At 37.7% G+C, this 16,658-nt stretch overlaps 1 protein-coding gene across 1 annotated transcript in view; it reads left to right on the top strand.

The window, feature by feature from the left end:
- Positions 1-5,921: 5,921 nt before the first annotated feature.
- ANO3 (anoctamin 3) overlaps positions 5,922-16,658 on the top strand; it is a 256,061-nt gene continuing 245,324 nt past the window's right edge. The window contains exon 1 of the mRNA XM_081799084.1: positions 5,922-6,136. Within this exon, the coding sequence (XP_081655210.1) occupies positions 6,091-6,136 (46 nt within the window). The 5' untranslated portion in view covers positions 5,922-6,090. The remainder of the gene's footprint in view (positions 6,137-16,658) is intronic.

Raw genomic sequence — 16,658 nt, 5'->3', positions numbered from 1 at the left:
CGCTTAACCAACTGAGCCACCCAGGCGCCCTACACTTATTTTTCTAACATAAGTAATATGTATTTGGTGGTTAAAGTGACTGCTTGACTTACTGTCCAAAACAGGACACATTTTAAAGTTTAAGCTATTAATAGTTACACTGCAACAAAAAGCAACCCAGAACATTATGTCACTCCAGGAATAAATGGAAAACAAGGTTAAAATATTAGTGAGCAAAATGAAAAAAAATTACTTCACTCATATCTTCTTTATGTAGACTTTGATACGTTTTGAATTTTATTACCATAGATCTATCTATGCATATATTTTTTGTAAAAATGGGTCTTACACTGAAATATTCTTTTGCAATTTGTTATTAATAAACAACATACCGGGAAATAAATACTCATGCACACTATATTTTTAAAGGATTTATTTTTTTTAAGATTTTATTTATTTATTTGTCAGAGAGAGAGAGAGAGTACAAGCGGGGGAGCGGCAGGCAGAGGGAGAAGCAGGCTCCCTGCTAAGCAAGGAGCTGATGTGGGACTCAATCCCAGGATCCTGGGATCATGACCTGAGCCGAAGGCAGACATTTAACCAACTGAGCCACTCAGGCATCTCTAAAGGATTTCTTAATATTACATTTTTAATGTCTTTGGAAGAATGCCAAGCCAGCAGACACATTCTTTGCTCCAGCTGGACTGGTTACGTTCAAATAGAGACCACAGTGTATTCACAACCAGTCACTCCAGCTTCCCAGGGGCCACTCATATATTTTCTCTGAAAAGAAAATAGGTAACTGCAGAAGCTACTTTGTTTCTACCTCCTACTGGCAAACACGCCAACAATGCATACAGCACAGACCTACACCAGTCAGTAGAAGCATCAAGCTATCAGAATAGACACTAGCCATAGACAACTACTACCTCCACACCCAGAACTCCAGCTGAGTGTTCATGGAAAAGTTGGCTCAAAAGCATGGAAATTCAGCAAATGTGGTAGAGTGGTCAGTATGACCAGAGTATCAGTTTAAGAGCTTACGAAGATGAACAGATGTAGAAAATAAATCAATAATTATTACAGTCCTAGATTCTCAAAACAACAGAACAGAACCAATCTCTATGAAATTATCTACCTAGAATAAATAAAATCACAGAGCAATATAAAGCCACAGTCTCGCATCTAGATTTTGAAAGGTAATTAATACACTGGATTTATATTTGAATGTCTAATTATTAGACTCTTTTGACAAACAGGAGAAATGTTTGTGCTAACTTCCAAAAGTGTGTATATATAATGCATAATACAAACATAAAAATGCCATGAAATGATGTTAGTCATATTTTATAGGAATTATAGGAGATTAAATTCACATCTAACTGGCTTTATAGTGGGTGGATGTGGAAAGAAGAAGTCTTCATCTTAGAAATGGCATTGCTCTGGGGCCTTAAATGAGTAGGGGTTGGGACAACATGACTAGGATAGGAGTTTTAGGATGAGCATTCCAAATGTAGAAAACAGCAGCAGCAAAAGCAGAGAGGCTTATGAGGAAGAAAACCACTGTAGGACCAAAACTGAGTGTAAGAGAGTCTTAGAAACAAGATTAGAAAGTGCTGAAAGCCGACCATGGAGCTCCGTGAATGGTAGAACAATGAACATGGACTCCATTCTACAGGCTACTTGAAATAATGGCAAGTTTTTCAGCAGACGTAAAATATAAAATGTTTATTCCATCATCACTTACCTTGTCCCACACATCTGCCTTCTCTTAATGCTGTCTTCTTAAATCGTTTTGTGTCCCTCCCTCTTCAAAATACTGTGTAACAAGACTGCCTCAGGCTAGATTCAGATTAGGTAGGAGCTGCTGATATTCCTCCAGTGCTTTCTCTTAGTCACTTATATCCATTAGGAACCTCACTTCCGAATGCTTCTCTGAGCATCTAGCCTGGCTGTCAGCAGGACTAACCTGTTGTTATACTGTCACATGTGGCCAAGAACCCTAGGCTTTGGGGAAGCTATTGTTAAATTGTAATCCACCGGGGCACCTGGGTGGCTCAGTTGGTTAAGCGACTGGCTTCAGCTCAGGTCATGATCCTGGAGTCCTGGGATCGAGTCCCGCATCGGGCTCCCTGCTTGGCAGGGAGTCTGCTTCTCCCTCTGACCCTCCCCACTCTCATGTGCTCTCTCTCTCTCTCTCATCCTCCCTCTCTCAAATAAATAAATAAATAAATAAAATCTTAAAAAAAAAAATTGTACTCCACCCTTCCATTTATCACAGCACTTGGTTTTTGAAAAGCTTGTTTGTGCCTTTAATAAACTATGGATAGCAACTAGAACCAAGAAAGTAGTTAATCTATTAAATATATATAAAATATGTAAATGATTTAATATAATTTCTTTTGGTTTTGCATAAGGAAGACAACTGCTCAGGTCACTAAAGCAGCATTTTTCTTGAAGCCATTTTAAAATTTTAAATTAATTGCTTTCTTTACCTATTCATTAGTAAGTATTCATTCATCTTATGTGATAGGAACTATACTGGTCTCTGAAGAAACAGGAACACTTAATCTGCTCTCAAGGAAATCAGAGTCTCCCTATAATAATGTCTCGAGGAGAGCTCTCTCTCCCCTTCTCTCTTCCTTACTCTTTGCAAATAAACCCATTACCAATGTGACTTGGCTATTTCATTTTGCCGATTAATACCTTAAATAACTAGATTCTAGAAAGGGAATGACTGCAAAGAGAATTTCTTTGTTTCAATTTCCATTTAGGCAAAGAGAAGCAGAATTGGCAATCCCAGTTTCAGTTAAGTCATTTATTCAAAACTCAAAGAGGTAAGGACAGAACTCTCTCAGTTCCTGTGATAGAGCACAAAATGGGGAAGCTCACAATTGGCTGAGCAGAATGATCATATTTCAGAGTTCAAAGGAATAAAAAACCTCCCAGTGATGTAAAAACAGAGTTTCTTACCTCTCTGGGAGGCAAAAGTTAGCGTGGGGGCTGATAAATTAATTACCTAAGGAGGACAGGAGACAGGTGGTGAGCTGTGGGAGACTGAATGCAGCAGAGACCTGCACAAGGAAACAGAACAAAGAAAGCCGCTGTCCAAGACTGAAAAAGAAAAATTAGATTTGTAGAATGATAGTGAAAGAGTTTAAAAATACATGTATATAATCAATATAAAATCAGTATATATCATTTGTAGAAAGTAGAACATGTCGAAAAACATGGAGGTCTAAAAAAAAAAAAATCAGCCTTAATCCTTACTTGCAAAATTAGTTATTTTGGACATTTTGGTGTTCTTCTTTCCAGTCTTTTTTTTTTTTTTATATTTTGCAAAACATAGTTAAGGTTTTTATATATGATAATCATGTTCCCTCACTGATCATTATATAAAGTATTTTCTCATCTTTAAAATTTGAAGAAAGAAATTTGAAACCAAAAATAGTAAAAAAAAATCAGTTTAGCCTTCCCTGATGAAGCTATTAAATATTCATTCCTAAACTTTTTACAATGGAAATGTCAGATTCAAAATATTTCCTCTTATCAGATCATAGGAGGATTTATTTTTTAGAAAGGTCTTTGTTCAAACTCTCCACTTTCAGAATACACACACATACACATACAGCTTTTTCTTCTCTTTGCATTGCCTTTCCCCTAAAGCAGATGGTGCTTGAAATTGCCTAGGCCCCTCACAAAAGCTGTTCCTCTAGCAACCTTCCTTAAAAGACGATTTTAAAACAAGCAAAGATGTTCTTTGAATTCCCTGCTAGCCAATCTGTCAGTCCAGCCTAAAATATTACTAATTAAAAGTAATCAACTTTATGAGAAGATAATTTAATCATAGTTGCACTACAGAGGTTAGGGTGCCATGGTGTTAGAAATACCAAATCACTGTTTTTATAATTAATTTCTAATGAGGTTCAAACTCTTAACTCATTCCTAGCACCAGTGCACACATCCTTGGCTCCTGCTGACTTGTGTTTGGAGAAAATCAGACATCAGCACAAAGAAGAGGTTCTAGGAAATTGAAGATGTCCTTATGCCTGCAAGTGTAGAGTATAGAACCATGGACTTTTAATTCTATCAACTGTTCCTCCTGATCCTGAATTGAATTAATGCTCATATTTCAAAAATATTTCTGATTCTAATACTAGTGATTTAAAAGGGTTTGAAAAAGAAGATCAGATCCTAAGGGGTTGTAATTATAATAGTACGTGATATTTATTGAGTTTTACTTTTCTGCCATGAACTAGTCTTTAAATCTATGATCTAATGTAATCCTCACCTATGAGGTTGGGTGGTATTAGAATCCAATGAGTTGGGCTGTATCAGAATGAACTATGAGTTGAGCTATATTAGAATTTTCACTGCAGATGAACAAAACATAACAAAAGCACCTTCAGGAATTCATTTATTGCTTTGGGTTTCAATGCCCTCTTCTATAAAACAACTGTAAAATGAGGCTCTGTGGAGATAGTCTCTGAGGTTTGTTCTAGATTTTCAGTTGAAGATAAACTCACACTGCGTTAATGTTTCATAACCAAGTATTTCTTCAATGCTTTCATCCTGAGCTTTTACTGAATGTTCAACATCTTCCTTCTGGAAAAAAAAAATTATCCTTCATTAAAGAAGGCTGCACATTCTTCGCTATGCCTTTCCCTGAGAGTGGAATCCAGTTTCTCTCTTCTCAGTGCCCTAGCCACTGAAAACTCTAGAGAGATCTAGTCAGAACCACCAGGCTGAGCCTAGCCAACCTATGAAATATCATGAGAGATATTAATAAATTGTAGTTTAAAGTTTTTAGTTTCAGAATTGTTATGCAGTCATATTTCACTGGAACGTCTTCTTGTTCAAAGCGACATTCCCTTTCCTGCCCTTGTATTATACACTACAGGTGAAATTAAAGCATGATAGTAGCTCAACCTGTTTGAGGTTTTGAAAACCTTGAAATCACTGCATCTTTCTCTTTTTCATCTGCCTTTACTTGAATTCGTCAACGGATTTAGCCTCCCAAACCTTCAAAATTCAGGAAAGCATAGACTCTTGCTGTGTCTGTTCGGTAATGTTACATCTTCCAGGAGGAACTGAGAGGTTTGAATCAGGCAGCAGGAAGAAGAAGGTAAGAGGAAGAGAGAGTGCACTGAAGAATGTGTTGAACTGGCTTCTGCTTCTATTTTGGCCACTGTGTTTTGGTCCTCCCAAAATTACTTCACATCTTTGGGTATCAGGTGTCTTTCTCTCTCAACATTTAAGGTGTTGGTTTTTATGGTCTTGAGAATTCTTTGTTGTTCCGGCCTCAGTTTCTTTTACAATATTAAAATTATATTCTATCTACTTTATAAGGCTTTGTGAGGATTACAGTAAGTATGGTGGATAGTGTCTTTTCAGCACCTGTTACTTAGTAGGTAATAAATGGTCCAGTGTCACTATCATATGATTCCAGGCCTCAATAGCTGAAATACAAGAGGATAACTCACATGTAATGTACTAGACATTTAACATAACTTATCTAATAAAACCATTCTAGTGGCTAAGTGGAAGTTATCCATATTTCCTATATTCGAGTTTAAGAGGGAAAGACAAAAACGTCTCTCCATCTGCTCTTGCATTCCTCTCAGAGGAGAGATCAGCTTTGCCCTTCTGTAAGTGCCAGTATTTACAGACTAACTTTTAGGAAATCAAAACTGTGCCCCGATATAATAACCAGCCTCAAAACTTGAAAAAGAGGTAATTACTTAGTGGCTCCAGAGATTTGCTCGGATTTATTTATAGTCGCTAAGAAAAGTCCTCCCCTCCCTTGCCGGGCAAACCCAACGCAACGCCCACCCACACTGCGGCACTGGACGCTCTGGGGATGCGAGGTTAATTCCCCGAGTAGCCGCTAAGGGGAGCTGGACGCTGGACCGCCCTCCGGCGTTGCCATAACAACGGTGGGCGCGCAGCCTTAGGAGCAAAGTGCCAGCTAAAGCAGGTGTTGGATTGCAGCGCGCTCGCGGAGGCTCAGGGATTGTGTGGAGCCCGGGAGCCTCTCAGAGAGTCTGGCTGCTATTCCTCCGCCTCCCTCTCGGACAGCTTCCGAACCCAGCGGGGACGCACAGAGTGAAAATGGTCCACCATTCAGGCTCGATTCAGTCCTTTAAACAGCAAAAAGGTCAGTTGGAATCTTGGCCCCCCTCCCTAAGGGCGTCACGTCCCCGTCTGCATGCCCTTGCAGTTGTGTAGGAGCATCCTTTCCAGGCTAATGCGACGCAGAGGTGGAGAACTCTGTGAAGTTAAAAAAAAAAAAAAAAAATGTTCTTTTTTTTTTTTTTTTTTAATGCTTCTTTACTCTGCCACCAAGATGAGTCTGATTTCTGAGCCTCCGCACGGTCCCAGGGAGAAGTGGAATTCGTCATTTCAGGGACTTGATTTAATGTATTATCTCTGCTAAGACTGTTTCATTGCATTGCAGTAAACCAGCTTAGTAGGGGTTGTTTTACCAGCCCAATAGTGCTCTGAGGTTTGAGGACAGAAATACTGGACCATGTTTGCCCCAGTCTGTGATTCAAATGGCTAAGAAGCTTCACATGAACAAATCTCTTATTTGAGATGCCTTTACACAGTCCTAGATAAATGAATTTATGGAGAGTTCCAGAAGTTGGCCTGTTGAAAGGGCTCTGAAACTTTCTTGGAAAACTTAATTTTGCCCCCATCCTATGTTTCATTCTGTGTTTCAAGCTTTTGTTATTGTTGGTAGGTTCCTCTTCTGGGGGCTTTGTATTATCTCTCTTAGCTTCTCCTTCAAGTTTCTCCCTGGATGCAGTGGTATGAGTCCCTATGTTCGTAATCAAATCAAAAAATATCCCAAGTTATCCTCACTCTTTGGTCCTTATTCGCTATTTTGTTGAAAAGTATTTTTCTAGAGCATGTTTGCGTTTGGAGTTGGTCCAAAACATTTATTAAATAACATAATTACCATTTTATTGAATTAATAATGGTGATGGTAATTATGCCACAGCTGACCCTAAGGTACCTAAGATATGTGAATTCTTGAATGGTAACTTGGCTCATTCAGAGTGAAGTGAATATTTACTTATGTTATTATCTATATTCTCTGTCTGTCCATCTGTCTATCTACAGTCAACAGTTGTTTCTATGTAGATCTTTGACTTTTTTAAAGCAAAATCTGGATGGACATCCTAGGGATAATTTAGTAGGGATTCCTGCATTAGGCAGAATATGGGACTCAGTGAGCTTCAAATTCCATAATTTTATACTCTGTTACAGTCCAAGTTCTCTAGGTTCTTAAAAAAATTTGTTGAAATTGGGAGTGGTGTGAGACACTGTCTGATTAGACAAAAATTTAACATAATGTGCAATTCCACGTCAAATTTAAGTGTTCCAAAGAGAATTAAATTGTTTCAAGAAGTCATGTTCTCTTTAATCATTATTTTAAACACATGTACGCTTTCAGAATGAAGACAAAGATGATAGGAACTTTACTCCAGGTTAATACAATTAATAGTCTTCTCTGATGCGTGGCTATAAGTGACTCATTTCTGGAACCTGGAACCTTGAAATGGTCCCCACACAACTTATTATGTATGGATACATATTTTGTTTTTAAAAGCTAACAACTGCCAATTTAAGGACCTCCTGTGATTGCTCAAAGTGGGCTATAAAAATTATACAAATCGTAGTTCTTCATATTGTCCAAAAACATTTGGTTTCCTTTATGATGCATTATGAGCCATTTATTTTCAAGTCTTTTACTTTTTGGCACAAAAGGCAAATTTAGCAGAAGGATAAATGTGGAGAGGAGGAGGGATAGGAAAAGAAGCACCAATAAAGTGGTTCTGGTTAATTGTTTCTTAACCATGAATGGGCATTCCAAAAAGACATACCAAACTGAGGATTAGCTACTTTGATCTTTCAAAGAAAAAGCAAAATAAGATTTTAGATGCTTTCTGACCCAGGAAGCAAGAGACAGAATGCTTTTCGGGGTGCTTTTCACCATAACATTAACCTGAAAACTTCACATTAAAATGGAGAATATGCTGGAGCTCTGGAGTTATAATTGCTAAGCTCGCCTTTGTAACTAGCGTAACAACCTTGAGCAAAGTTTTTAATTTCTTTGGACTCTGCTTCCTTGAAAAGGTTGAACTCCTGACCCCTACAGGCTTTTTGATTTTTCTTTCTCTGTTCCTTGGGGAAGGGCTGGTGGCAGTGTGAAAGCAGAGATAATTTCTTCCTGAGCCAAAGAGGAAAGCCCTGCTTTTAGTTCACAAGAAATAATTTAGGGGCGCCTGGGTGGCTCAGTCGGTTAAGCGTCTGCCTTCGGCTCAGGTCATGATTCTAAGAGTTCTGGGCTGGAACCCCTTTTCTTCTTCCTCCTCTGAGCTCCCTGCTCAGCGGGGAGTCTGCTTCTCCCTCTGACCCTTCCCCCTCTTGTGCTCTCTCTCTCCAACATCTCTCTCTCAAATAAATAAATAAAATCTTAAAAAAAAAAGAAAGAATTTAGCTGAGTAACCCAGTTTCTGGGGATGACTTTTTGTTTTAATCAAATGAAATTAATGTTTGTTTTTTATTTTTATTTCAACTTTATAATACCTAGAAGGAGCATGAGGTATTCAGAAAACACCCTTATGGAAAGACTTAAAAAATGTTCACCATCACTTGAGAAACAGACACACTCTTAAATTCTCAGCAAGCCAGGAGACGTTTCCTTCTATGAGAACTATGTAGTAATCAATTCCTGAGCCAAATTCCCTCACTGATATTACTCAGCGTTTTTCAGCAAGTCGATAGAGATGTCAGAATCATTATCTGTAAAACCAAATTTCTCCATTAATTTAATCTGTGATCTTCATTTTCAGCCCTGGAATTTAATTCTACATATTCTGCTTACAAGTTTTGTTCTTTAAGATCTCCAAGCTTCAGTTACTTCCTCTGTGAAATGAAGATAATATCTATATTGCGAAGTCCTAATGTGTTCAGCAGTTTGGCACACAGATTGGGGCTCATAAATATAGTGAATAATTAATAATAATAAATAATGATAATGATAGTTATTCTTCTTCCCAGGCCCATCTGCCTTTTTGTTGACTACTTAGTAAAAAAATGCCCTCAGCAGTTCCGTTATGTTGTTGCCCTTTATTTTTCTTTGTCTCACTTTTGTTATTTTGGGGTATTTTTAAGGAAAATGAGACTCCAGACCATCTAAAGATTCCTTGCAATAGTCTTGAGTTACAGTCACAAACTACCCAACTTGGGACGCCTTGGTGGCTCAGTCGTTAAGTGTCTGCTTTCGGCTCAGGTCATGATCCCAGGGTCCTGGGATCGAGTCCCACATCGGGCTCCTTGCTCAGTGAGGAGCCTGCTTTTCCCTCTCCCTCTGCTGCTCCCCCTGCCTGTGCTCTCTCTCTCTCTGACAAATAAATAAATAAAAATCTTAAAAAAAAAAACAAAAACAAAAAACTACCCAACTCCTATGCCCACTTCTTGGGAAAGCCTCTCAAAAACTCCCATAGAGTAAGTTTAGATATTCATTTCATAATTTCAAAATTTCACTGCAAATCAAATGTACTTACTCACGCTCCATTCAACCAATATTTACCAAGCTCTTGCCGTGTGCCAGGCAGGGTGCTTAGCAATGGCATTGTCAAGAACACTTTCATTCTTGAACCTATTACTGCAAAAACCTTCTTCAGAGAACTTTACATAGTAGGAAGTCTGAGAGGTTTGCTAAACACAACCTTTATGCAAATTATAGGAAACTCTGCATTTTTCTAGGAAGATGTTGACATTTTTGTTTATTGACAACGCCAGTTAAGTTTTGTTTTCTGAAGAGACCTACATATATTTTTAATTTTTTATATTTTTAATTTTTTATTCCACTTTAATTAAATTTTGCATTGTTTTATTAAGAGGCTTAATAAATTAGGAAGTAAAATGGGAGAATTCGGGGAGCAGAGCATTCCACAGTTTGTTTATTTCTGAAGTCTCAAGGGTACACCGGAGTGTATTATGCTTACTGAGAACTGAGAGTGTGTGTTTGCCTTTGCCTTCACACATATTGGAGGAACACAGTAGCTGGCAAGTGAGCAGTGATATCTGGTGAAAGTCCAACTGTGCTTCCCAGCCTGGCTTGCTCTGTTCACTTGATTTAGGATGGATTCATGTGTCATGCAAAAGTGGGCAAAAAAAGGACAATGTGAGTTCTGGCTTCTGGTGGCTGTTATTTATCAATACAGCCAGCAAGACTTTCAGGGAAACCATAGGTCACATCAAACACAGCCTGTCCTAAAAGGCTTGGGCTTAATGGGATTAGCTGAAGCTGTTAAGTGATTCATCATTATTCTAAGGGACATTTGGTTAAACATGAAAAGAGTGTTTTTAATAATTCCATGGAATCAAACACCTCCTACTCAAAAAGTGGTTTAATCATAATAATAATCTTTACATATACATGGGAATCTGCAGACCACAAAGCATTTACATTCTCTTTTTTTCAAAATAAATTACTTGCTATGGCAAGTACCCACCTGTAAAGCCTCTCAGCAACCATCCTGCTTTGTGTCCAGTTCCCAGTTCACAATACCCTGAAAGGACATTGTTGGGGGAAATACCTAGTTTCACAATCTCTGATATCCACTGTGTAAGTCCCGTTTTCCTCTCACTCATATCTTTAGGATCTAGAACTTTCCTATGCTCTTCCCCTGCTAAAACCAGGAAAAAAATATGAAGCCATTTATATACTGATAGAAATGCATTCACACATGTGTACTGACTCTCCCTGGTATTTTGACAGTTGATTCTTTTATTTATGACCGAAGAGAAGGCATTGCCTCTTGTTAAAATAATTCCTGCCACATAGGAGAAAAAAAGTTGGGGGAAAATATTTCAGAGTCAGAAACTGTACTTTTCTCAGGCTGGTACTGAATATCAGCCTGATCATTACAAAGGATTGGGCATCGAATCTAAATGAGAACCCCTCAGGTCTTCTACTCTGTCTTAATTTCCACCTTTCTCTTTCTTTACTTCCTCAGTAGATTTCCTACATATTTACAACTCTAGTTCCCCAGTGATAATCTCCCAGTGAGGAGAGCCCAACTATGAAGAGAATGTAGAGATATTTCAATCCAAATAGAAAACACATATGTCTGGGACCATTTCTTTAAAAATGCTGCATACCTCAAATGGCTCAGAAGAAATACTGTGTCGCTTCAAAGTAAATGATGACTTTGAATTAGCAAAAATAGTATAGAATTTGTGATAAATAGATATCCTCTACTTAGGAATGAAGAGAAGTGATAACATTTAAAAGAAATTCCATCCATGGGGCACCTGGGTGGCTCAGTCGTTAAGCGTCTGCCTTCGGCTCAGGTCATGATCCCAGGGTCCTGGAATCGAGCCCTGCATCAGGCTCCCTGCTCTGCGGGAAGCCTGCTTCTCCCTCTCCCACTCTCCCTGCTTGTGTTCCCCTCTCTCGCTGTGTCTCTCTCTGTCAAATAAATAAAATCTTTAAAAAAAAAAAAATTCCATCCAAAGTAATTATAAGATAAAAATATGAGTGTTTCAAAGCTATCTAGAAGTTCGGTTATCCAAAACATCACATTTCTCGAGGATTCTAAAGAGCTGAAGTCTTCATGTGAAGCTAGGATTTAACATTCTACTCTGCCCATAGATGTTACTGAAAAAAGAAATATTGGGGACTGGTAATTATATAAACCAACTTCTCAAAAGAACTCAAATCTTAAAAAAAAAAAAGCCTTTTTCTGTTTATTATTTTAGTATTTTACAATTACATAGATGTTTAGAAAATATTAATGTAAAATTTGTAGATCAATGTTAAATAGGTGTACCTTGATGAAAAGAACATGGACTCAAATTCCCTGTGATTGAATTCTGTCACTATCTCTGTAACTTGGGAATCTACCTTTCCTGAGCCATAGGTTCTTTATCCAAACTCATGGGTGGTAATCGCTACCTCTCAGGATTGTAGGGGAGGATAATGATAACACCACCACCAAAACCACCAGCAGCAGCAAATACAGTGTGGTACTACTCTTGCCCACTGTCCCCAACATTTAAAAGTACACTCCATTATTTGATGCTCACTAAACCTTTAGTAGTTAGATGTATCATTTTTCCTATTTCCAAGGTGAGGGAACTGAGGTTTAGGTGTTATATGCATTAACTCTTAATGAGTGGTAGAACTGAGGGGTGAACACAGCCCTCCCTGGCTCCAAGGTCCACCTTCTAATTGTTCTACATTCTGTAAGGAAGCCTATTTGCTGCAAGTTCTCTGGAGGACAAAAAAACTGAAGCAGCTGGAAGGCAGCTCACTCCCATTTGATGTCCACCATGGTTGTCTGTAGCTTGTCCTCTGGTTTTCTCTCTTCTCTGCAAAACTATCAGAGTTCAAGGCAGATTTCTGTGATTTCTGAGCTGTATCATGGGTAGCTCACTGTTCATTCTGTGGCCTCAGTAAAATGAAAACTTTAGACAGAATAATGTTCATGATACCTTCTGACTCTACAGTTCATCAGAGGTTACAGAAGTATGAAATCATATTCTAGCATGCAGTACAACCAACCTGCCTATCCCTTCATGTCACTGCCTTACCTGCTAAACTAACTGCACTGCAAAGCAGCAATTACTTTAAATTCTGGTTGGTTCCAACCCAGCAGGCATGTGAGAAACCACCACCAGCTGTAGGACCCAGGATCACCAAAACCCAGGTCCCTATATTCACATCCTCACTGGACTGAGACCCAGTTGGCCTTGGTGGAGAGACTTCCCTGTGCATAAAAGTGGGTGGACATGAAAACTGTTTTGTGAATGCACTGTATTAGTCTTGGTACACTTTTTATCATGACATTTCTAGAAAGTTAATAGGCTGACCAAAAGACATCTGTCAACTCCTAAAATTGTGCATGTGTGTGTATATATATGTAAATATATTTATATATTTATATGCTTATAAATATGTATTTACATATATTTAATATGTATATAATATATATTAAGGATTTTATTTATTTACTTGAGCGAGAGAGACAGAGATAGCAACAGAAATGGCAAGAGTGAATGATCACAAGTGGGGAGAAGGGAGAAGCAGGCTCCCTGCTGAGCAGGGAACCCAACATGGGGCTCGATCCCAGGACCCTGGAATCATGACCTGAGGCAAAGGCAGATGCTTAACCAACTGAGCCACCCAGGTACCCCTTAAAAATTGTATATATTTTATATTTGGCTCTGGAGCACTATTAGCAACAGTTTAGGCAGGGGGAGAGGGGTCAGACTTTGCAGATGTATGCACAAGGTCCAGTTTAAACCGAATTCCCATCACTCAGTGGTATCCCGAGCAATTTGTTCCATCTGCCTTAGCTCATGTCTTTCAATTATAAGATCTAAATTTTCAAGATCTAAAGAATCACCTGGAGTTCTTGTTAAATGCAAATTCTTCAGTCCTTCCAGATTAATAATCTCATCTCCCTCCAGGGGAGGAGATTAGGAATCTGTGTCCCTAGCAAACATGCAGCATACAGGGTTCTAACAACTGAGCCCATGAGAAGCAATTTTATAAAATAATAACTATATAAGCACTTAATGAGATAATGAATTAAAGTGTGTGGGCTACAGCAGGTTGTAAATAGGTGTTCTCTATTATTAGTAGAGGTGAACTGTGATACACCTAGCTGAATATATGCATTTAGTCCTATGAAAATATAACTTTAGTGTGTTTCTAATATTAACTACGGTCCCCTAATCCTTCCTTTTTAAGGTATGATGAAGTTCCTAAATGGCAGTTACTGCCTTGTCTCATTCACTGGACACTTCAGTAAAGGAGTTATAAGACTTGTAGAGACGAGCCCTCAGACCTTGCCTTTAGTTGTTCTATCTTGACCCTTATAAATACCTCAAATGCTGTCAATTCCTTATATTTGCGTTAGGTATTTTCGGTCCTATTTTTTTTCTGCATAACTTTTTGAAAAATAAGGGGGATTTAGTGAATACCCTCCCATAATGAAATATCTCACAGTGGGATCTTAAAAATACAATACATGGTAAAAGTTTATGGTTCTTCTTGACTTATGTATAGGGAAGATGTACATTAGGTTTGTGGTGTTTTATTTATTTTTTTAAATAATTCACTGTCATAATTTAAAGTCATAGTGAAAAAAGCACTATGGAAAATAATAAGCATAATATGGAATCACAGAACTGTGGTCAAATCTTAAGACTGTTCACATAGTGATCACGGGCAAGCTAATTTCAATGTGTTTCAATTTCTTTACTTATGAACTCTGAATAAGTGCTATTATTAAATGCATATTCTTTGCCAGACACTATTTAAAGTGTTTTGCTTATAGTATCACGCTTAATCTTCATAAAGAGACATATCCATTACTGTAATTTCACAGATGAGGAAACTGAAGGACAGAAAAGCTAGCGTTCAAGGTCACGCAAGTAGGAGTGGCAGAACTAAGGTAGAAATGTCATGAGGATGAGCAATTCTGTATGGTTAGTTCCTCCTACAGCGATTGCTTAAATAGTAGGCTCAATACTTGGTGACTAATGTTTTTGTAAAACACTAATAGCTCCCTATCCTAACTTCAGATCAATGAGATTAATGATTGTGCATTACTCAGCACGGGGTTTTTCTCTTTACCTACGTAATCTCTACTATCCACTTGGTTCTATCAACATTTCCCAAATCATTTTTCAAATAATTCTCCCAAAGTTTAGCTGATCGCAAAGATTCAACTTCTTTTCCCTTTTAGGTAAAATGACTTTAATTCACTAATATTAACTCAACTTAGACTTTTTCTAATAGACATCAGAACATATTTTAGCTGTGAACTGGTGGATCTTAACAGACACAGAGGTATACTTGCAGCCAGTGGTACCCTTAGAGTCTACTTGCCTAAAATGACCTTGACTACTGACTGAACATAGCAACCCAGGACAGCCTCAGACTTAATGAGAGAGGTGAGTGGTTAAGAACTTGAGTGGAGATGTCAAGCCGCTTGGATTCAAATGATGCTTCTTGAGGCCTCTAGGTAGCTCAGTCAGTTGAGCGTCCAGCTCTTGATTTGGGCTCAGGTTGTGATCTCAGGATCCTGGGATCGGCCCCAAGTGGGGCTCCATACCTAATGGGGAGTCTTCTTGAGTATTTCTCTCCCTCTGTCTCTGCCACTCCCCTGCTCATGTGGTCTCTCTCTCTCTCTCAAAAATAAATAATTAAATCTTTTAAAAAATTATGCTTCTTAGGATTTACAATGTAGATTTTTGCCAATATTTTTACTTCTCTAAATTTCCCATATTCTCCTATATAAATTGGGACTGGTAGGGTTGTTTAGGGGATGACTTGATTTAGTGTATACTAATAAATAAGACATATACTAATCTGACTCTCTCCTTTTTTGCTACTTTTTCTGACCTTAAGAAGTCCTAAGACATTCCAGTACAATTTATGTTTGTGGAATAAATGTTCCTACTAAACATAGGTCAGGAGAAGTCAAGTTTAACACCTTTTCCTTACAGTCCAGTACTTAGGCTGATTTCTTTTTAATCATGTTAAATCTATACATTTCAACACAACAAGGTATAAATTTAGAAAACAGAATCATCAAAAAATAATTCACATAATTGTTAGTCTCTGAATTTGTATTTACTTCTGATATAGCATTAGTAATTTTTGATCATTTATGATATTTTGCTTACCAAGTGATAGATATTCATGAAATGAAAGTCTAAAACATGACAACTAAAAAGAATTTTATATAGATAGGGTTCAAATTACATCTTTCTCTTCACCATATTTTATATATTATAAAATATATTATGGACTACTCTAATAAGAAAGAAGTATCTTTCAGATGTCAGTCACTGACAATATATAAGAAAATGGGGGGGTAAAACAGTAAATTCAAATTTCCTTACTGAGGAAAATACTGTCTTTTAAAATACTACTTTTGGTATAATGCCTCCTTTGGAGCACTCATATTTTGAATGATGCTTTTCTAGTTCTCACACATTGCTCCAAGACAAGTGAGTTGGTGGTATGTACCACATTGAACAGCTTGCAATTAGTCATAACTCTTACCAGATGTGAAGAAATCACCCACTCACAGGCACTTATACCCATTTAGACAACAGTACTCTAGAATTTGAATCACATGTAAGCAGTTACTTTAGTCCATAGTCCATATAAAATCGTTTTGCAATCTTATCGTTATACTCTCTAAAAACACTGTATAACTAAATAATGAATGTATACATGAGAATATTCTATCTAAATATAATGTTTGAGACCTAATTCTTACAATTTTCTTCATATAATTGGAGTCCTGTGTGGGGCTTGAGTACTGCGTTATCTTTAAGAATGGCATGATTTGATATCAAAAAGTAAAAAAGGGATGGGGAGATTTTTAACTTTTCTCTGCTTCAGACCCGATCTTGAAAAACAACCCCTCGCTGCCAACTGGAAATGTGGCAATCAAGGCTTCTTTGAAATTCTCTGATATTCCTTCCTTCAGCCTAGTTAAAAATCCTTGATGTGAATGATACTCAATAGATATAAAGCTTAATATATTTGAATTTTATTTCTGCCAAGAATATTTTGTCAGATTTAAATCTATTTAACTGCTCAGTAAATGAAAAGATGTTATCATGTGTTCATTGAA

This window comes from Leptonychotes weddellii, chromosome 11, assembly GCF_054177405.1.
Source record: "Leptonychotes weddellii isolate Sample4059 chromosome 11, ASM5417740v2, whole genome shotgun sequence".
Lineage (NCBI taxonomy): Eukaryota > Metazoa > Chordata > Mammalia > Carnivora > Phocidae > Leptonychotes > Leptonychotes weddellii.
Note: the sequence above shows the minus strand (reverse complement) of the source record. Positions and strands in the feature narration are given on the sequence as shown.